The 16,368-nt window shown below is 40.7% G+C and overlaps 1 protein-coding gene and 1 pseudogene across 1 annotated transcript; one reads left to right on the forward strand and one right to left on the reverse strand.

Annotated features, from left to right (window-relative positions):
• Positions 1-5,677: 5,677 nt before the first annotated feature.
• On the forward strand, positions 5,678-6,408 carry LOC123604227 (annotated as a pseudogene).
• A 2,223-nt stretch (positions 6,409-8,631) lies between these two features.
• Positions 8,632-9,638, reverse strand: LOC123604650 (putative olfactory receptor 3A4). Its single transcript, XM_045490981.1, has one exon. It carries the CDS (start codon positions 9,577-9,579, stop codon positions 8,632-8,634), a length of 948 nt encoding a protein of 315 aa, XP_045346937.1. The 5' UTR covers positions 9,580-9,638.
• Positions 9,639-16,368: the final 6,730 nt, after the last annotated feature.

Genomic DNA, 16,368 nt, shown 5'->3' on the forward strand with positions numbered 1-16,368 from the left:
ACATCAAATATAACGTAGGCAACCAACTTTTTATTCTATTTGAATCTATTGGTTAAGTTCATGTTACCTCTGTCGCAATGTGTAAGCAGAGGGGACTTAAAATAATGGTTAATTTTGTCTGTCTCATAAAGTTTTCATGGGTAATTGCTAAGAACAAGTAAGTTAAATAAATAAAAAGGTTTAGACTAAGATTTCTAAGAATTGAAACTCTGATAAATATGATTAAGATCGCTGGAAAATGATTTTTTAAAAAAGCAATTTATGTATATAGGAAAGTAGGAGATATGTAAGAAAGGTGTAAAGAATGAAAATACATTTTGTTGATGGAAAGAAAATAATTTTGTCCTGAAATGAGACTGGTTATTTAGAGAGAGAAAATTTAGGACAGAATCTAAGTTTAAAAAAAAAAAAAAAGTTGTAAAACGTTTGTGAAGGGGAATCTTTGAAAAAGAATTTTATATGTGGTCAGGACTAACACTAGAATAAATGAATTTTTAAAATATTATGATATAAAATTAAGATTTGGCTTTTCTCTCTGTTAAGAAAAAAAGACTAAGATTTCTTGGATTACTGGTCTACTCTTGATAAGAAATTATAAACAAGGTTCCCCCCCACCCATTTGCTCAGAAAAATAAGGTTTCTTGATTTGTTTTTGTAAGGTCTTGGATTATTCGAAAAAACTAAATCCTTCAATATTAAAGGGGCAAAATTTGGTCACAAGTATTACAACGTTCCGTAAAATCTCTTATGGCCCTTTTGGTTAAACAGTAATTAAATATTAGGTTTTATAATAATCTAACATATAGGCACATGCTTTTAAAACTTTCTAAGTTTTTTTTAAACAAACTTCCCAGAAATTCAAATACTAAATGAAGTCTTTTTGACTAAATAGGCTTGTTTATTTGATATGTTAAGTCACGTGGGAAGCATTGTCAAACAACTGACTGTAACTTCTCTTAGGTTATCTTTGTGGGTAAATGTTATAACTGTTCCAAAACCATATAAAATCCCTAAGGTTTGAATATTTCCTGGTACAATGTCATCACTTAAAATTCTAATTATTGGGGCGCCTGGGTGGCGCAGTCGGTTAAGCGTCCGACTTCAGCCAGGTCACGATCTCGCGGTCCGTGAGTTCGAGCCCCACGTCAGGCTCTGGGCTGATGGCTCAGAGCCTGGAGCCTGTTTCCGATTCTGTGTCTCCCTCTCTCTCTGCCCCTCCCCCGTTCACGCTCTGTCTCTCTCTGTCCCCCAAAAAATAAATAAACGTTGAAAAAATTCTAATTATTAAAATATTATGTGTCACAAAAATAACCAAATTTCCTTGTCAACTGCATTGTAATGACCTCTCATCAGAGTCTCATCAAACCATGTCCATTTTTGAGTCTTTTGTCATTTACAGTTATTGTTCTGATGCTCTTACAAAATATGTTTCAACTTCAAAGAGATTCATGAAAAGGAATTTTGACAAATACAGGTTTCTGATATCTTTAAGATCATAAAACTAAACCAAGTAAGGATTTCCAAAACGAATGGGAAAACTACATTCAAGCAAAACAAAAATTAATAACATGGGACTAAGTGAATTAAAGAAAATGATTACAGTTTTGTTTTATGACTCTTGTTTGAAAATATTGCTGATTCTCTAATGCTTGCTCTTCAGATTCAAGGAAACTTTTTCTCTTAGGTTATCTAGGACTTACAAAAATTTGATAGAGATTCCTTTATGAACAAATTGAAGCATTTCTCTTTTCTCCCTGCCTGAACCCTCCAGAATTCAAAACTCTCAATGAGTATTCTTTCCTTCATGGTGATTATAATTATTTACATAAATTCAATAAAAATCTGTTCTCCTTTAACAGAACACCATTGGAAACATTGGTTATATTACCAAGGCTTTGACTGGAACATCATATTTGAAAGAGACATGTACGGACTCAGATAAGACCAGATGGCTTTAAGGAATTAAGGTTGACTTTATAGCCAGTAGAGTCCCTTAGAAATGTCAGCCTGGTACCTTGCTTATGGAGTTCCCAGCTGCCTTACCAGCCCTGCAGACCAAAGCCAGACAACTTGAGGTAAACTTCAGAAAGATTGCCACAATAGATCATATACAATCAGTGTGCCTGTTACTCTATGGGCCACTCAAAAGGATCACTGGAGACATTTGCACTATAAAATCCATCAGATTGCCACTGCCTGCTCCCCCTACATCTGGGGATGCTTCAAGTCTGACATCTAAAAATCTTCTCACACTGGAATCACTAGGAACTCTGACCCCGCGTTTATAATTTGCTCCAACCATTAACTTATATTTTTCTTTTATTTCCAAAAAAAAAAAAAAAAACCCTGTTATTAATGACCTGATTGCTTGCTAACTAAGACAGAGTCTATATGGTGGCTAACACCACTTGCTAACACCACCTATATTGACTCCTTATGGGAAATAAAAACCTATAGAGATAAAATCAAGCAGCAAGCCACTTGGCTATTAGAAGCTCTTGACCACCACCACCACCCCCTTTCCAAGGTGGCTGGGACTGGTTTACTGATCTATTCTATCGGATACCCATTGATACAGCCTTTAGAGGGGATGATGGGCTTAACTATATTGTTATTTTTCCTTAAAATGTGTTTGGGGATAAAATGAACGATGTCATGTAGTACCAAACTATGTAGGAAAATATCCAAGTTCTCACATGAGGAACTCTCTCTGATAGTTCCCCTCCGTTGGCACAAGGGGCCAAGAGTTGCATCAAGTACCACGTCAAATCCTTCCATTCCAAGGCCCCTACTATGCCTTAATTCAGCTTGAAGCAGTTACAGAAGGGGGATTGCCACCCATGTTCCAAAGAAATGGAATGAAGGATTGACTACAGGAAATTATAACAGGAAAAAACCTTAGCATATTTGACTGTATGTTGCTTCTATTTCCCTTGCTGCTGTGGCCTTTAAAACTTCTGCTTAGCCCAGCACATAGGTATAGTACAGCAAAGATTTTCAGAAACTGCTTTTTATGCAAAACCTGCCTCACCTGAAGAAACAAAGAAGTAGCCAAATTGGTCATCATTCCAATTCTTCAAGTTTAAGGGATGATCGTAACTCAGGGGAATTGAAACCGTGCCCCATAGGGTTAAGGATGTTAAAACTAACAAAAAGTTTAAAACTTGTTTTTCAGATAACCATTTCCCCCAGTCAGCTGTTGTGTTTTTCAGATCTCAGGAAGACTCACGAGCTGTCTCTGCAGAAGCCCGGACTCAAGGTCAATTGATGTGATTACAGCCTATGAACAAGCAAGGCTTGGCACAGGTGCGTGCCTTACCAGAGACAACAAGCCTAAGACCCCATCCAGCTTATACCAGTTCTTAGAGCATGCCCATGACCCCGTCTCCTTATCCTAAGAAAACTTCCTGATGCCAGGGACTGAATTTTGTCTCCTTCTGATGTTAAGTCTCCACCCCAAGGAAACACGAGGATATAAGTTAGGTTTGTTCAATGTGCATGCTCCATCTTTCCTCATAAATAATCATAAATTTCCCTACCCTTTTATTTGCCAAGATGTACGTAAAGGATTCTTTGGACTTTTTCTTCTGTCTCAGTCTGTTCAAATATCACATTGGTTTCTTCAAAATGTACTTATTGGAATTATTTTACTGTCCATATATCATTGTTATAAATGTTATATCAAATGTAAAACTAGACAGTCTCAGCCAAGCACATGTACTTTGCTTATCAGTTGGACTTAATAAAGAACATATACCACTTTTAAGCTTCCCACCATTTATGTTACAATAAATTCCCCCCAACAAGGAACTCTGTGTGTGTGTGTGTGTGTGTGTGTGTGTGTGTGTGTATGTGTGTGTTCACGCCTAGCAAATGAGGGACTTGATGGACCAACGGCAGACAAGCCAGTCACCCTGGCATCAAGGGACATAACATAAGGTCGATCATCACTGCTTTCTGAGGACAGATTATTGATTAAAAGGGGAGAATGATAAAAGACATTTTCAACTTTTTTTTTTAATTTATTTTTTTTTTAATTTTTTTTTCAACGTTTATTTATTTTTGGGACAGAGAGAGACAGAGCATGAACGGGGGAGGGGCAGAGAGAGAGGGAGACACAGAATCGGAAACAGGCTCCAGGCTCTGAGCCATCAGCCCAGAGCCTGACGCGGGGCTCGAACTCATGGACCGCGAGATCGTGACCTGGCTGAAGTCGGACGCTTAACCGACTGCGCCACCCAGGCGCCCCGACATTTTCAACTTTTAACGTTTTTGGGTGCTGCTCCTGGGCTCCCAGGGAAGCTATACTTTTACCAAGGTCACAATGCCTTCACCAAACTTCAAAGCATGGCAATCTTTCTGCCCTGAGCACACATTGTCCATCTACTTCATTAGCAAGTAACCTAAAATAAATATTACAAACTAAAGATAAGACTAAAAATCTCCCTAAATTCCATTCCCATATTGCTGAAGCCTGCAACCTTGCACATACTAAAAGCATAAAATAAAGTTAGTAGTTTTCTGAAATGTCCTTCATAATAATTATTGTAACTCTTGCTATAACAAAACCATATATAACCCTGGATTAAACATTCCTTTTCCAAAGCACTTTCTTCTCCATGAAGATTGTATATCCCAGGCAGCTGTCTTCACTTGGGCTTGAATAAAACTCTATTCCTTTTTTTTTTTTTTTTTTTTTTTTTTTTTAGAAATGTACAAGGTTTGTTCATTTTGTGTTGACAAGTGTCAGGTTAGGTTCTGGTGAACAGAAGACATTGCACTGCAGGGTACTCCAGGACCTCTTCTTCATAAAGTCACTAACTTTCAAGAGCAGAAGATATATCTGACTTTCTTACACAGAAACAGACACAGAGAAGCAGACAAAATGAGGATACAGAGAAATTTATCCCAAACGAAAGAAAAGGACAAGGCCATGGCCAGAGATCTAAGTGAAGCAGATACAAGTAATATGCTTGATAGAGAATTTAAAACAATGATTATAAGGATACTCTCTGGACTTGTGAAAAGAATGGAAAACATGAGTTAGGCCCGTAACACAGAAAAAGGAATAACATAGCAGAGATAAAGGGCTCGATAAATGAAATGAGAAACACACTTGATGGAATGAACAGCAGTATGAAACAGAGGGCTGAATTAATGAGCTAAAAGAGGAATGGAAAGTAACCAAGCTAAAAAAAGAGAGAGACAAAGGAATTACATAAAACTAGAATGGATGTAGAGAACTCAGTGATCCCATCAAACATATAATAATATTCATATTATAGGGGTCCCAGCAGAAGAGAGAGAAAGGGGGACAGAAAATTTATTTGAAGAAAAAATAGCTGAAAACTTCCCTAATATGTGGAAGGAAATAGATATCCAGATCTAGGTGGCACAGGGAACTCCCATCAAAATCAGCAAAAGCAGACCTCCACCAAGACATATTGTAATCAAATTTGCAAAATAGAGTCATAAAGAAAAAAATCGTATAAGCAGCAAGACAAAAGAAATCATTAACTTAGAAGGGAAAATTCATAAGTCTACTGGGATATTTTTCAAGAGAAACTCTGCAAGACAGAAAGGAGTGGCATAATATATTCAAAGTGCTGAATGGGAGAGTAGTTGGAGTTTCTTCCAGACATACGTCTGCCCTTATTTTGTGGACTTTCCTCACAGCATGGCCCTAAATGCCAGCTTCACTCCCACCTCAAATGAAGAAACTGTCCCCAAGTCAAAGGAGACATTGACCTCTCCGATGGGAGATAAAGAGCAGCAAGAAGCAACTGAACATATTGATGAAGTACAAAATGACGTAGACTTAATGAAGAAGTCAGTGAGGAGATTTTGAAAGTAGAACAGAAATATAACAAACTCCACCAACCATTTTTTCAGAAGAGGTCAGAATTGATCACCATAAAGCCCAAATTTTGAGGTAACATTTGTCAATCATCCACAGGTGTCTGCACTGCTTGAGGAGGAGGATGAAGAGGTGCTGCATTATTTGACAAGAGTTGAAATGACAAAATTTGAAGATGTTAAATCAGGTTACAGAATAGATTTTTATTTTGATGAAAACCCTTACTTTGAAAATAAAGTTCTCTCCAAAGAATTTCATCTGAGTGAGAATTGTGATCCATCTTCAAAGTCCATTAAAATCAAATGGAAATCTGGAAAGGATTTGATGAAACATTCAAGTCAAATGCAGAACAAAGCCTTTGGGAAGAGACGGCATGAGGAAGCAGAAAGCTTCTTCACCTGTTTGCTAACCATTCTGACTCAGATGAGTTAGGAGAGTCATCGAAGATGATATTTGGCCAAATCCATTGTAGTACTACTTGGTTCCTGATATGGATGATAGAGGAGGGAGAGGAGGAGGAGGAGGAGGAAGATGAAGGAAAAGAGGACTAACTGATGGATCCCAAACTTCCATTTTTAATTTTCTCCGGTCCCTTGGAGCAAGTTGTAATCTTTTTTTCCCCTTTCCTTGTGCTCATTCGCCCTGTTTTTAAAAGTCTCTATTCTCTGCCTCTATACCACGGTTCTCAACTTACTTTGGGGGAAAATACCATGAACAGAATAGAGTAGGGAAAGAAACTCTACCCCTTTCTGTTCCAAATTATTTTTATCCCTTCCTGTCTCAACAAAACCTTTATGGAATCAACACCACCATGTTCTGTGGGAAAAAAGAAAAAGCTGCTCCCTTAGCTATGCCGGAAACTGGAGGGTGTTACCCTGCTGTGTAGTAATGCATGGAATTTAGCTTTTTCCCTCCTTTCTCTCACTATTGGGCTCAGAGATAACACTGTGTCTGTACGTGAATATGGACAATTAGCATTGACCAAGATATATCTGTCTACTTTCTCTTGTTTAAAAAAGGGGGGGGGCTTTTAAAAATGGGGCTACAGAAGATCAGCAAGGGGTGAGTTTGAAATGTTTGGGTGGGTTAAGAGGGCATTTTGACAACATGGCTTTGGCATGTTTAATCAGGATGTTTAATAGACATCCTAGCAGTTTAAGATGACACCTTTAAAATAAAATGCCCTCCTAATGATGACTTGAACACTGCCGCTCAATAGGAGAATCAGAAGAACCTATGGGATCTTATTGGGAATTGACATTGTCCATTGTAATTTTGTTCCTGTTTATTTTTAAATTTTCTTTTTGTTTCACCGGAAAGGAAAGATGATGCTCGGTTTTAAACTTTAAAAGTGTACAAGTTGTTTTGTTACAATAAAACTAAATGTGTACACACATGTTCCTGTGCGCGCATGCACGCGCGCGCGCGTGCACACACACACACACACACACACACACACACACATGCGGGCGCGCGCCACAGTGATTAATGGGAAAAATCTGAAGCCAAGAATATTCTATCCAATAAGACTATCATTCAGAATAGAAGGAGAGAGAGAGTTTCCCAGAAAAACAAAAATTAAAGGAGCTTATGATGACTAAACCAGCCTTGAAAGAAATATCAAAGGGAACTCTTTGAGTGGAAGTATAAAAGTAGGAAACACAAAAGCAGTGAAAATGAACGTTTCTGTTAAAAAATCAGTCAAGGAAGTAATAAAAAAGGGATATAAAATGTAGTAACACATGTTTAAACATGGGGAGGAGAGGAGAAAAGAATGGGTTCAAGCTTAAATGGCCACCACCTTAATATAGACTGCTATATGCAGATGAGGTTATATACAAACCCAAAGCTAACCACATATTAAAAACCACTAACAAACATGCAAATAATAAAGAGAAAGAAAACCAAATATATCGCTAAAGAAAATAGGCAAAACATGCAATAAAGACAAGAAAGGATCAGAGAAAATCTTCAGAAACAACCACAAGACAAGTAATAAAATGGCAGTAAATACATATCAATAATTGCTTTGAATGTGAAGGGACTAAATGCTCCAGTTGAAAGATACAGGGCTTCAGAATGGATAAAAAACAAACAAGACCCATCTGTGCTGCCTGCAAAAGACTCAGCTTAGGCCTAAAGACACCTCAGGCTTGGTTTTAACACTTGTTTCCTTTTTGTTGATTTATTTGTTGCAATTGGCCTCCAGCAATCTCTTTAACCTCTACCAGCTGCTCTGGAACAAAGTGTAAATTTGTCAAAGGCACAAAAATCTCTTAATTCGTATTTCTGTTTTGTTTAAATAACGTTTTCCCTCTAATATTGATTTTCCTTTTCTTTTTCATTCTTTTTGTTGCCCAGTTCCCGCCCCCCTCCCCACACCTTATAGATACCCTTCCTCGTCGAAATGAGATGCAGTACTTACAGATGTAGCCTGCCTGGGTTCAAATCCCAGCTCTGGTGTTGATTAGCTGTGTGACTTTGGGCAAGTTACTCAACCTCTCTAAGGTTCAATTTCCTAATCGGCAACTGTAAATCTACATCTCCCTCATAAGGTTATTATGAGGATTAAATGAGTTGGTAGATGTCAGTCACTGAGAAGACGGCCTGTCATGTACCATAAAATAAGTGATAGCCATTATCATTTTGATTGTATTTTCCTTCCTAAGCCAGTCTCCAACCCCACTTCATCATACTCACTTCCCATCTGCACTAATCACAATACCTTTTGGAAGCAGTAAGCGTGACATTCATAAAGGCCAGAGGAAGGGATCTCACTCTGGAGGCCGTCTCCCTGTGAACACTCGCTGCAGGGCGCCCTGCACATCAGGGTTCCGGAGACTGTAGATGAGTGGGTTCAGCATGGGGCTGATGACAGTGTTGAGGATGCCAATCCCTTTGTCTTTGTCCGAAGCCTCCACTGAGCCCAGCCTCATGTAGCTGAAGACGCCTGTCCCGTAGAATACGCTGACAACCGTGAGGTGGGAGCCACACGTGGAGAAGGCTTTCTTCCTGCCCTCAGCAGAGCGGATTCGCAGGACTGCGGCTGCCACGTGTGCATAGGACACAGTGATGAGGACCAGTGGGGCCACACCCATGAAGGCTGCTGCTACAAAGAGCAGCAGCTCATTGAGCTGGGTGCTGGAGCAGGAGAGCTGGAAGAGCTGTGGGAGGTCACAGTAGAAGTGATTGATCACATGGGGGCCACAGAAGTCAAGAGTAGATAAGGCAACAGTTTGGGTCAGTGCGTTGGTGAAGGAAAAGGCACACGACACGCCCACTAGCGCTTGCTGAATTCCCCAGCTCATGCGGGTGCTGTAGGTGAGGGGCTGGCAGATGGCCAGATAGCGGTCATAGGCCATGACTGTCAGCAGGAAGCAGTCCGCCCCTGCCAGGAGGTGGAAACAGAAGAGCTGTGAGAGGCAGGCCCCGTAGGGAATGCTTCTGTTATTGGACATGAAGCGTCTCAGCATGGCAGGGACAGTGACACTGATGCACCCGACATCCAGCAGGGACAAGTTCCCCAGGAAGAAGTACATGGGGGTGTGGAGTTTGGGTTCGGCGAGGATGGCAGCCAGGATGCTGAGGTTGCCCCCAAGAGTAGCTACGTAAGCGAGAAGGAAGACGGTGAAGAGGATGGGCTGCAGAGCTGGGGTCTCTGACAGACCCAGCAGGACAAACTCAGTGACAACAGAATCATTTCCTGAGGCTCCCGGATCCATGGCTTTCTTCCACCAGCAGCAGAACTGAGCAAAAACTAGGAGGTGCCAATGGTTGTGAAAGGAGAGTGAGATCCTGATAGAAACCACCAAGTGTAGCAATGTCCCAGAGAGGGCCAGGATGCAAGGACACATAAAATTTAACAGAGTTAAAGATTGTGACATAATAGGAAAAGGCTTGATAAAGCTGACACTTAGTGGGTAAGGACAGTAGCATTGGAGAGACTCAAACAGGACTAAATGAATGGACATAAAATGGGGAACAAAGGTAATATTTGAAAGTTAAAGGGAAAGATGTTTTTCCTGAGACCAAAGTTCCAAGAAGAAAACGCCAAGCCTGCAGATGGTGGCTGGCCATAATTTAGGTACACAAGATCCCAGGGGATGAAATGGAGGCTTCAGGGAAAGGGAATGGGAAGGCATGCTCCCGCAACCTGTGTCCACAATCTCCACTACACATGTCATCGTGTAGGATGGCAGTAGTGAGATGCTTGCTGTTGCCCAGACTATTAAGACATTAACTAGTGAGGCTGAGCGCTGGTCTGGACTTTTCAGAAAAAGTGAAAGGAAATGAAATTTAATGAAATGAAATGAGATGAGATGAGATGAGATGAAATGAAATGAAATGAAATGAAATGAAATGAAATGAAATGAAATGAAAACAGCTACATGAAATGAGAAGATACCATTGAGGACATCTCCCGCTCCACTGCTGGTGAATACAAGCCTTGTAGATTTTCTAAACAGCAAGATTCTATTGCATTTCTCCATATAGAACTTGGGAAATTTGGGCTCCAGAGTACTGACCTTTTGTTGATTAAGAAAACTGTAAAAAAAAGTTTTTGAGTAGGGTGAGAATTGGCAAGCTTAAGTTCCCAGGTGGGATCAGTGGATACCCAGTTGAACTCTCTCACGGAGCTAAACAAGTATACACCCAGCCCCTGAACTCCCTTCTGCTTCCAATTGCACCATCACTTAGCTTCTAGCTCCTCGGTCTCCTGGCTCTAGTTACACATCATCCAACACACATACTATCATGGACCCAATGACCAGATAAGGACAAAGTCTGTGATGGTGCCATGACTGGCCCCATATGATCAGTTGGATAATACTTGCCTTTCCCCAAAGTGGTCACACTAATAAAATGCACTGTGATCTGTCTCAACTTCTGGTTGAAGGATGGATGTTTAAGTCGCCTTGAACAGGACAAGGCTGGAGTTGGAGCTCCCCAAGTGGCAAAAGGCATGAGCAGAGGAATACATTTCCTGATGATTAATTTTGAAAATAATGTCAAGACCACAATGGGTCAAACACCGACTGATGGTCCAGCCTCTTCTACATGGACACGTTGTTTAGACTATCACCTCCAAGTCAATCTCTCCAGATCTGAAATGGTCTTCCTTCTCAATCTGCTCTTGACTTAAATATTTTGGTAACAGACTTTCCAACCTCCCAGTAGCAGGGCTGGCAAACTTAGTCATCACTGCCTTCTCTCTAACCCCTCATATTCAAGCACCCAAGTCCCACTTGATATTTTGGGGGAAGAGAGGAGCCATTCCAGAGCCCATTCCCTTGGTATGTAAACCAAGTTGAGAGTCCAGTGAGGGGTCTTGGGATGGCATTCACCCAGACAAGAAGATGGGCACTTCTTAAGCAAAGAGGAGGGACAGTCACCCTTGCCCAGAGACCCTCACGGAGGCAATAGCTTATAAAGGACAGAGAGATAGAGACAGACAGCTAATATGACATCATTTCACATTGGGATTTTTCTCCACTCCACTGTTACCCCTTGAGGCTTCAGAAATTAGCACCTTCCAGGGGGAGACAGAACCAGGTAAACACTTGTGTTTGCCATAGACATAATGATCTCTAGAACCTTTCAAATGTTTTGGACTTCCTCAACATGTTTCCAAGTATGACCTTCATGGATATGGAAAAATTCATTCATTTATTTAACAAAAATGTTTTTCACCACCTACTATTATTGATCTTACAAATAAAAATCAGTTATTTTACCAGAAAATATGGGTTTGTTCAGGAATATCAGAGGACTGCAGTTTGGAACAAGCAAGCTATGGCAAAAACCATAGGTGAGTCCCACAAACAAAAGAAAGGAACGTTATTTTATGAAGAAATAGGAAGTTGAGAGGAGTTCTTGTCCCTTCGAGAAAAGCAAGAGTTGAGAGTGATGATGGTTTCTCATTGGCTGAGTTGCTGGGGTATTACTTGTCAGAGGTGAAATGTACATCTTTTTGTATTGGGGCCCGAAATTGAGGATTCTTTTCCCCTGAGCATTCTTCTGTTGGGGTCTGCATTGACAGTTCTTCCTAGAACTGAGGTGGAGTGGCATAGAGTGAGAGCTCCCCCCTTCTGGCTTCCACACTCCATTTTAATGATGTTTCCCTTTATTAATTTTCACACTGTGTACCTGCACTGCTATCAGCATTGCATGGAGTTGAAATGAATTTCAGAAAGTCTTAAAGTACAGTAAAGGTCACACAGTTTCAGAAGTGACCTTGGGACTTTGGGTTTCTGGTTTAGTTCAGCCCATTGTCTTCGGTGGGGAAGAGCAGTGTCTTGTAACTACACAGCTTTGCCTGCAGCCTGGGGCTGAGAGGAGGGTGGAGCCTGGGCAGGATCTGCTCATATCTCAGTCCTGAAGCAGCATCCCTGGACTTCCCTCATCTCACAAGGTCATGTCACATCTCCCAACACAGCTCACATTAACCATCCTCAAACTTGGCATCTCTTCTAGCCTCAAACGAATGCCTTGCCATTTTTCTGTTTCCACTTACAATCAAGACCCTGTAGCATCCTGATCCTAAATATTTTCCAACCTTCAAGGCCCCCAACATCATAAAGGAAGAGAAAGGTTTGGAGTATGTTTTAGACCAAGACTGCCCTACTTTTGCTAACTCCTGAAAGTGGCTTTAGGCATCAGACTCAACTTGTAACAATTCTTTGTTAAGTCAGAAAGCTTTCCCATTGGCTTTCATTAGCATATTTGGGAGAAACTCTTTGCAGGATCAATTGAGGAGCTTCATGGTGGCTCTGGAGGAGCTGGAAGGGAATTAGGATAAGTTGGGATTTCTGTCAACAGCTGTCCGTAGAAGGGAACCACAGGTTACAGAAACCACTATTGCACATTCTGCTCCTGACATGACAAAGGTTATTTTCTCTCCCTGGAAAGTCTTTTCTCTCACCTTATTAACCCAAGACATTCCATCCTTGAAGACTTGGCACAGGTCTTCTCTCTCCAGGAAACCATCCACCAGCCCTTAGGGTTGGGTGCCCTTCCTCTATACCCCCATGGCAGTCTAAAGGTACGACAAGCTGATGATCCTCAATTCTTACGTCCATCCCAGATGCTATGCTGTTGATGCTAATACCCAACTGTGCACTGGATATGTCTACATGAACATTCCACAGGAACCTCCAACTCCACACATACAAAACCAAATGCACCATGTTTTCCCCCATTATACAAAAGGAACACATGAAAACACACACACACACACACACACACACACACACTCACACACCTAGAACCCTAAAAACACATGGCTTTTGTGGAAAGCTCACAGGCAAAGAAATAGCAGGGCACAATGATCTCCTGAACTCTCCCTATTGCCCATGGAGGGTGGTAAAGGGTGAACATCACTAGACTGGACGGACTAGGGCAAGCTTTTTGGTAGAGAGGGACTCCACCCCCTACAGACACTCCATATATTTATGGGAATTGGAAGAAAGAGGGAAGCATCCAGGCAGCTGCCCAAACAGCCGGTGCCTCCTGGATGGGGAAGTAAGTTTGTTAAATGGGAATGCCTCCAGTGGAGCTGAGCCTTGGTTATCACCCCATTTTTCCACTGAACCACTGAGCTGACTTCTTGCTAAGCTACTGAAAGGGGGGAGTATTTCCAGACAATATGATAGACAAGAGGTGACCAAGATATATGGTCCCTGCTCACGTGAAAAAGGCAAGCCTTAACCAATAGTTATCTCTTATTCACTACGCACATACATTCACACACCCACGTGCTCCGCCACATGCCCACGTTGTCATTTTTGTTTTACCAAAAGGGGCATGACACTGAATGAAATTTTTTCAGCTTTTAAAAAATTATCTTTAGGGGCGCCTGGGTGGCGCAGTCGGTTAAGCGTCCAACTTCAGTCAGGTCACGATCTCGCGGTCCTTGAGTTCGAGCCCCGCGTCGGGCTCTGGGCTGATGGCTCAGAGCCTGGAGCCTGCTTCCGATTCTGTGTCTCCCTCTCTCTCTCTGCCCCTCCCCCGTTCATGCTCTGTCTCTCTCTGTCCCAAAAATAAATAAACGTTGAAAAAAAAATTAAAAAAAAATTATCTTTATATGTTGAGCTTCATTTATTGTATTACTCTTCAAATTTTTTAAAAGTTTATTTATTTATTTTGAGAAAGAGAGAGAGAAAATACAAGAGCCAGGGAGGGGCAGAGAGAGAGAGGGAGAGAGAGAGAATCCCAAGCAGGCTCCGTGCTACCAGCACAGAGCCCAAAGTGGGGCTCAAACTCATGAACCGTGAGATCATGACCTGAGTCTAAATCAAAACTTGGAGGCTCAATCCACTGAGCCACCCAGGCGCTCCCCTCTTCAAATTTTTTCAATGACTTTCTAATATTCTATTATTTGCATTTGCCAAAATTTACCTTATCACTGGATATTTCGTTCCAATTTTTCACTATTATAAACAATAATGGAACCAAGTCTCTTCATCTCTGATATTTGTCCTCTGTTCTGAATAGTTTCTACCCCTAATTTGGGCAAAGAACTTGTCTTTTCCATTGATATTCTACATTCTCAAGACTAGATTCCTTGTTACCTTATGACAAAAGCATAAATTACTTCACGACTTTCTTTTATATAAGAGACAGGGAAACATGCATTCTTCACACCCCCCACCTATATTGTTCATATTTATTGCTCATATCTTTGTTTTGAGAGTTTTCACTGGCTTCAGGGCTTGTTGACTTATTTGTTAGCATAGGTTTTTCAATTCAGTTAACTATGAAGGAAGAGGAAAAAATTATGTAAACATGTGGCAATTCAAAGCCTTCATGTAATAATGATCACCTAGTGGGAAGGAAGGAAATTTGCTTGAGTTTTTAGACCATTTAATTAATATTGGGACTTACGAGGATGCTGCAGCTGCTGGTGATGATGGCTGCCGTCATTTTTACTAAAGATGATAGGGAAGCAGAATTTTACTCAACAGGATAACCTTGCTACACTATCCAGACTTCATTTGCAATGGGGCTGAAAAAGTCCACAAAATCTCTCTCCAATTTTTTAAATTTGATTAATAATACTTTGCCCATTAGTTTTCTTTTTAATGTGTTTCATAAATAAAACGACAACATAACTATATTGTATATGCAGTGGTGCTCTCAGCTTGAGAATGAAAGTTATTTCACCTCAGAATTAAGGTGACGATGGGTCGTCTGGGTAGCTCAGTCCGGTTTAGCATCCGACTTCGGCTCAGGTCATGATCTCATGGTTCATGAGTTCAAGCCCCGTGTTGGACTCTGTACTGACTGCTCAGAGCCTGGATCCTGCTTCGGATTCTGTGTCTCCCTCTCTCTGCCCCTTCCCCGCTCACACTCTGCTCTCTCTCTCTCTCTCAAAAATAAATAAACATTAAAAAAATGTTTTTAATTCAAAATAATAAAGAATTAAGGTGCTGAGAGGCCTGCTGAGTTCAGCTTGCATAGGGGATAGTAGAGCGTCCTGGAAGAGGGCACAGAGAGTTGCTATGCCCAAGGCCAAGGCCAAGGGGTTGGATATTACAAGTAAGCTCATCTTCTGATGCCATTCCTGCCTTGTCCCACCTCCAGACTCACACTGGATCCAAGGTAGAGAGAGTTCCAATAGAGGTAATAAAAATAAAGTTTTCCTGATTATTCCTTTATTGGTAGGTATTTAAGTTACTGTATTTACAAGTCCCCATTGTGCACATGGCTCTCCTACATTTAGAACAGATTCCCAGAAGTGGTTCAAAGGTTAGGAAGACTGGTATATTTGATAATAAGGCATTTTTCCAAGTCCTCTCTTCAGTGATAGACTGTTTTCCCCTAACAGTTTTGAAACATAAAGTTCAGATAGTTATGCAGTGAGCACCCATGTACCCATTATCTCAATTTTACCAGTATAATTTATTGCAGTTGCTTTATCACATATTTATCCATCTGTCCTTCCTTCTACCCATCTATCACTCCATCTTGCTCTTTGATGCATTTCAAATAAGATTGTAGGCATCAGTACACCTCTCCCTAAGTAATTCAGCATGCATATCATTAACGTGAGCTCAGTATTTGTTTTTAGCTCTTTTTTATGCAAAAAAGACACAAAAGGTTGTATGACTACAACCTTTATATGACATTCTAACACAGATAACTATGGCAATGAAGACACAGTAGTGGTTTCTAGGGGGATGGAAAGGGCAAACAGGACTGACTACAAAGGGACATGAGGGAATTTTTGGAGTGATAGAAATATTCTACATCTTGGTGGTGGTATATACAACTGTATACATTGGTCAAAACTCATAGACATCTATAAAGGGTGAACTTTACTGTTTGTAAATTATACCTCAACAAACATGACTTTAAAAAAAGAATAATAACGCAGTAAAGCAAATATCTTACCTACTATGCGATTTGTGAGAGAAAACATTCCATTGCCTTTGAAAACTCCCGTGTATCTCTCCTTAATCCTAACGCTCTCTCTATCTCCTCACTCAGGTAATACTATTCCAAAAAAAATC

The sequence above is a fragment of the Leopardus geoffroyi genome, chromosome E1 (genome assembly GCF_018350155.1).
Source record: "Leopardus geoffroyi isolate Oge1 chromosome E1, O.geoffroyi_Oge1_pat1.0, whole genome shotgun sequence".
Classification (NCBI taxonomy): Eukaryota; Metazoa; Chordata; class Mammalia; order Carnivora; family Felidae; genus Leopardus; species Leopardus geoffroyi.

Excerpts from the sequence above, each read along its gene's own strand:
- LOC123604650 (XM_045490981.1), bottom strand. The coding sequence starts at position 9,579 with ATGGATCCGGGAGCCTCAGGAAATGATTCTGTTGTCACTGAGTTTGTC.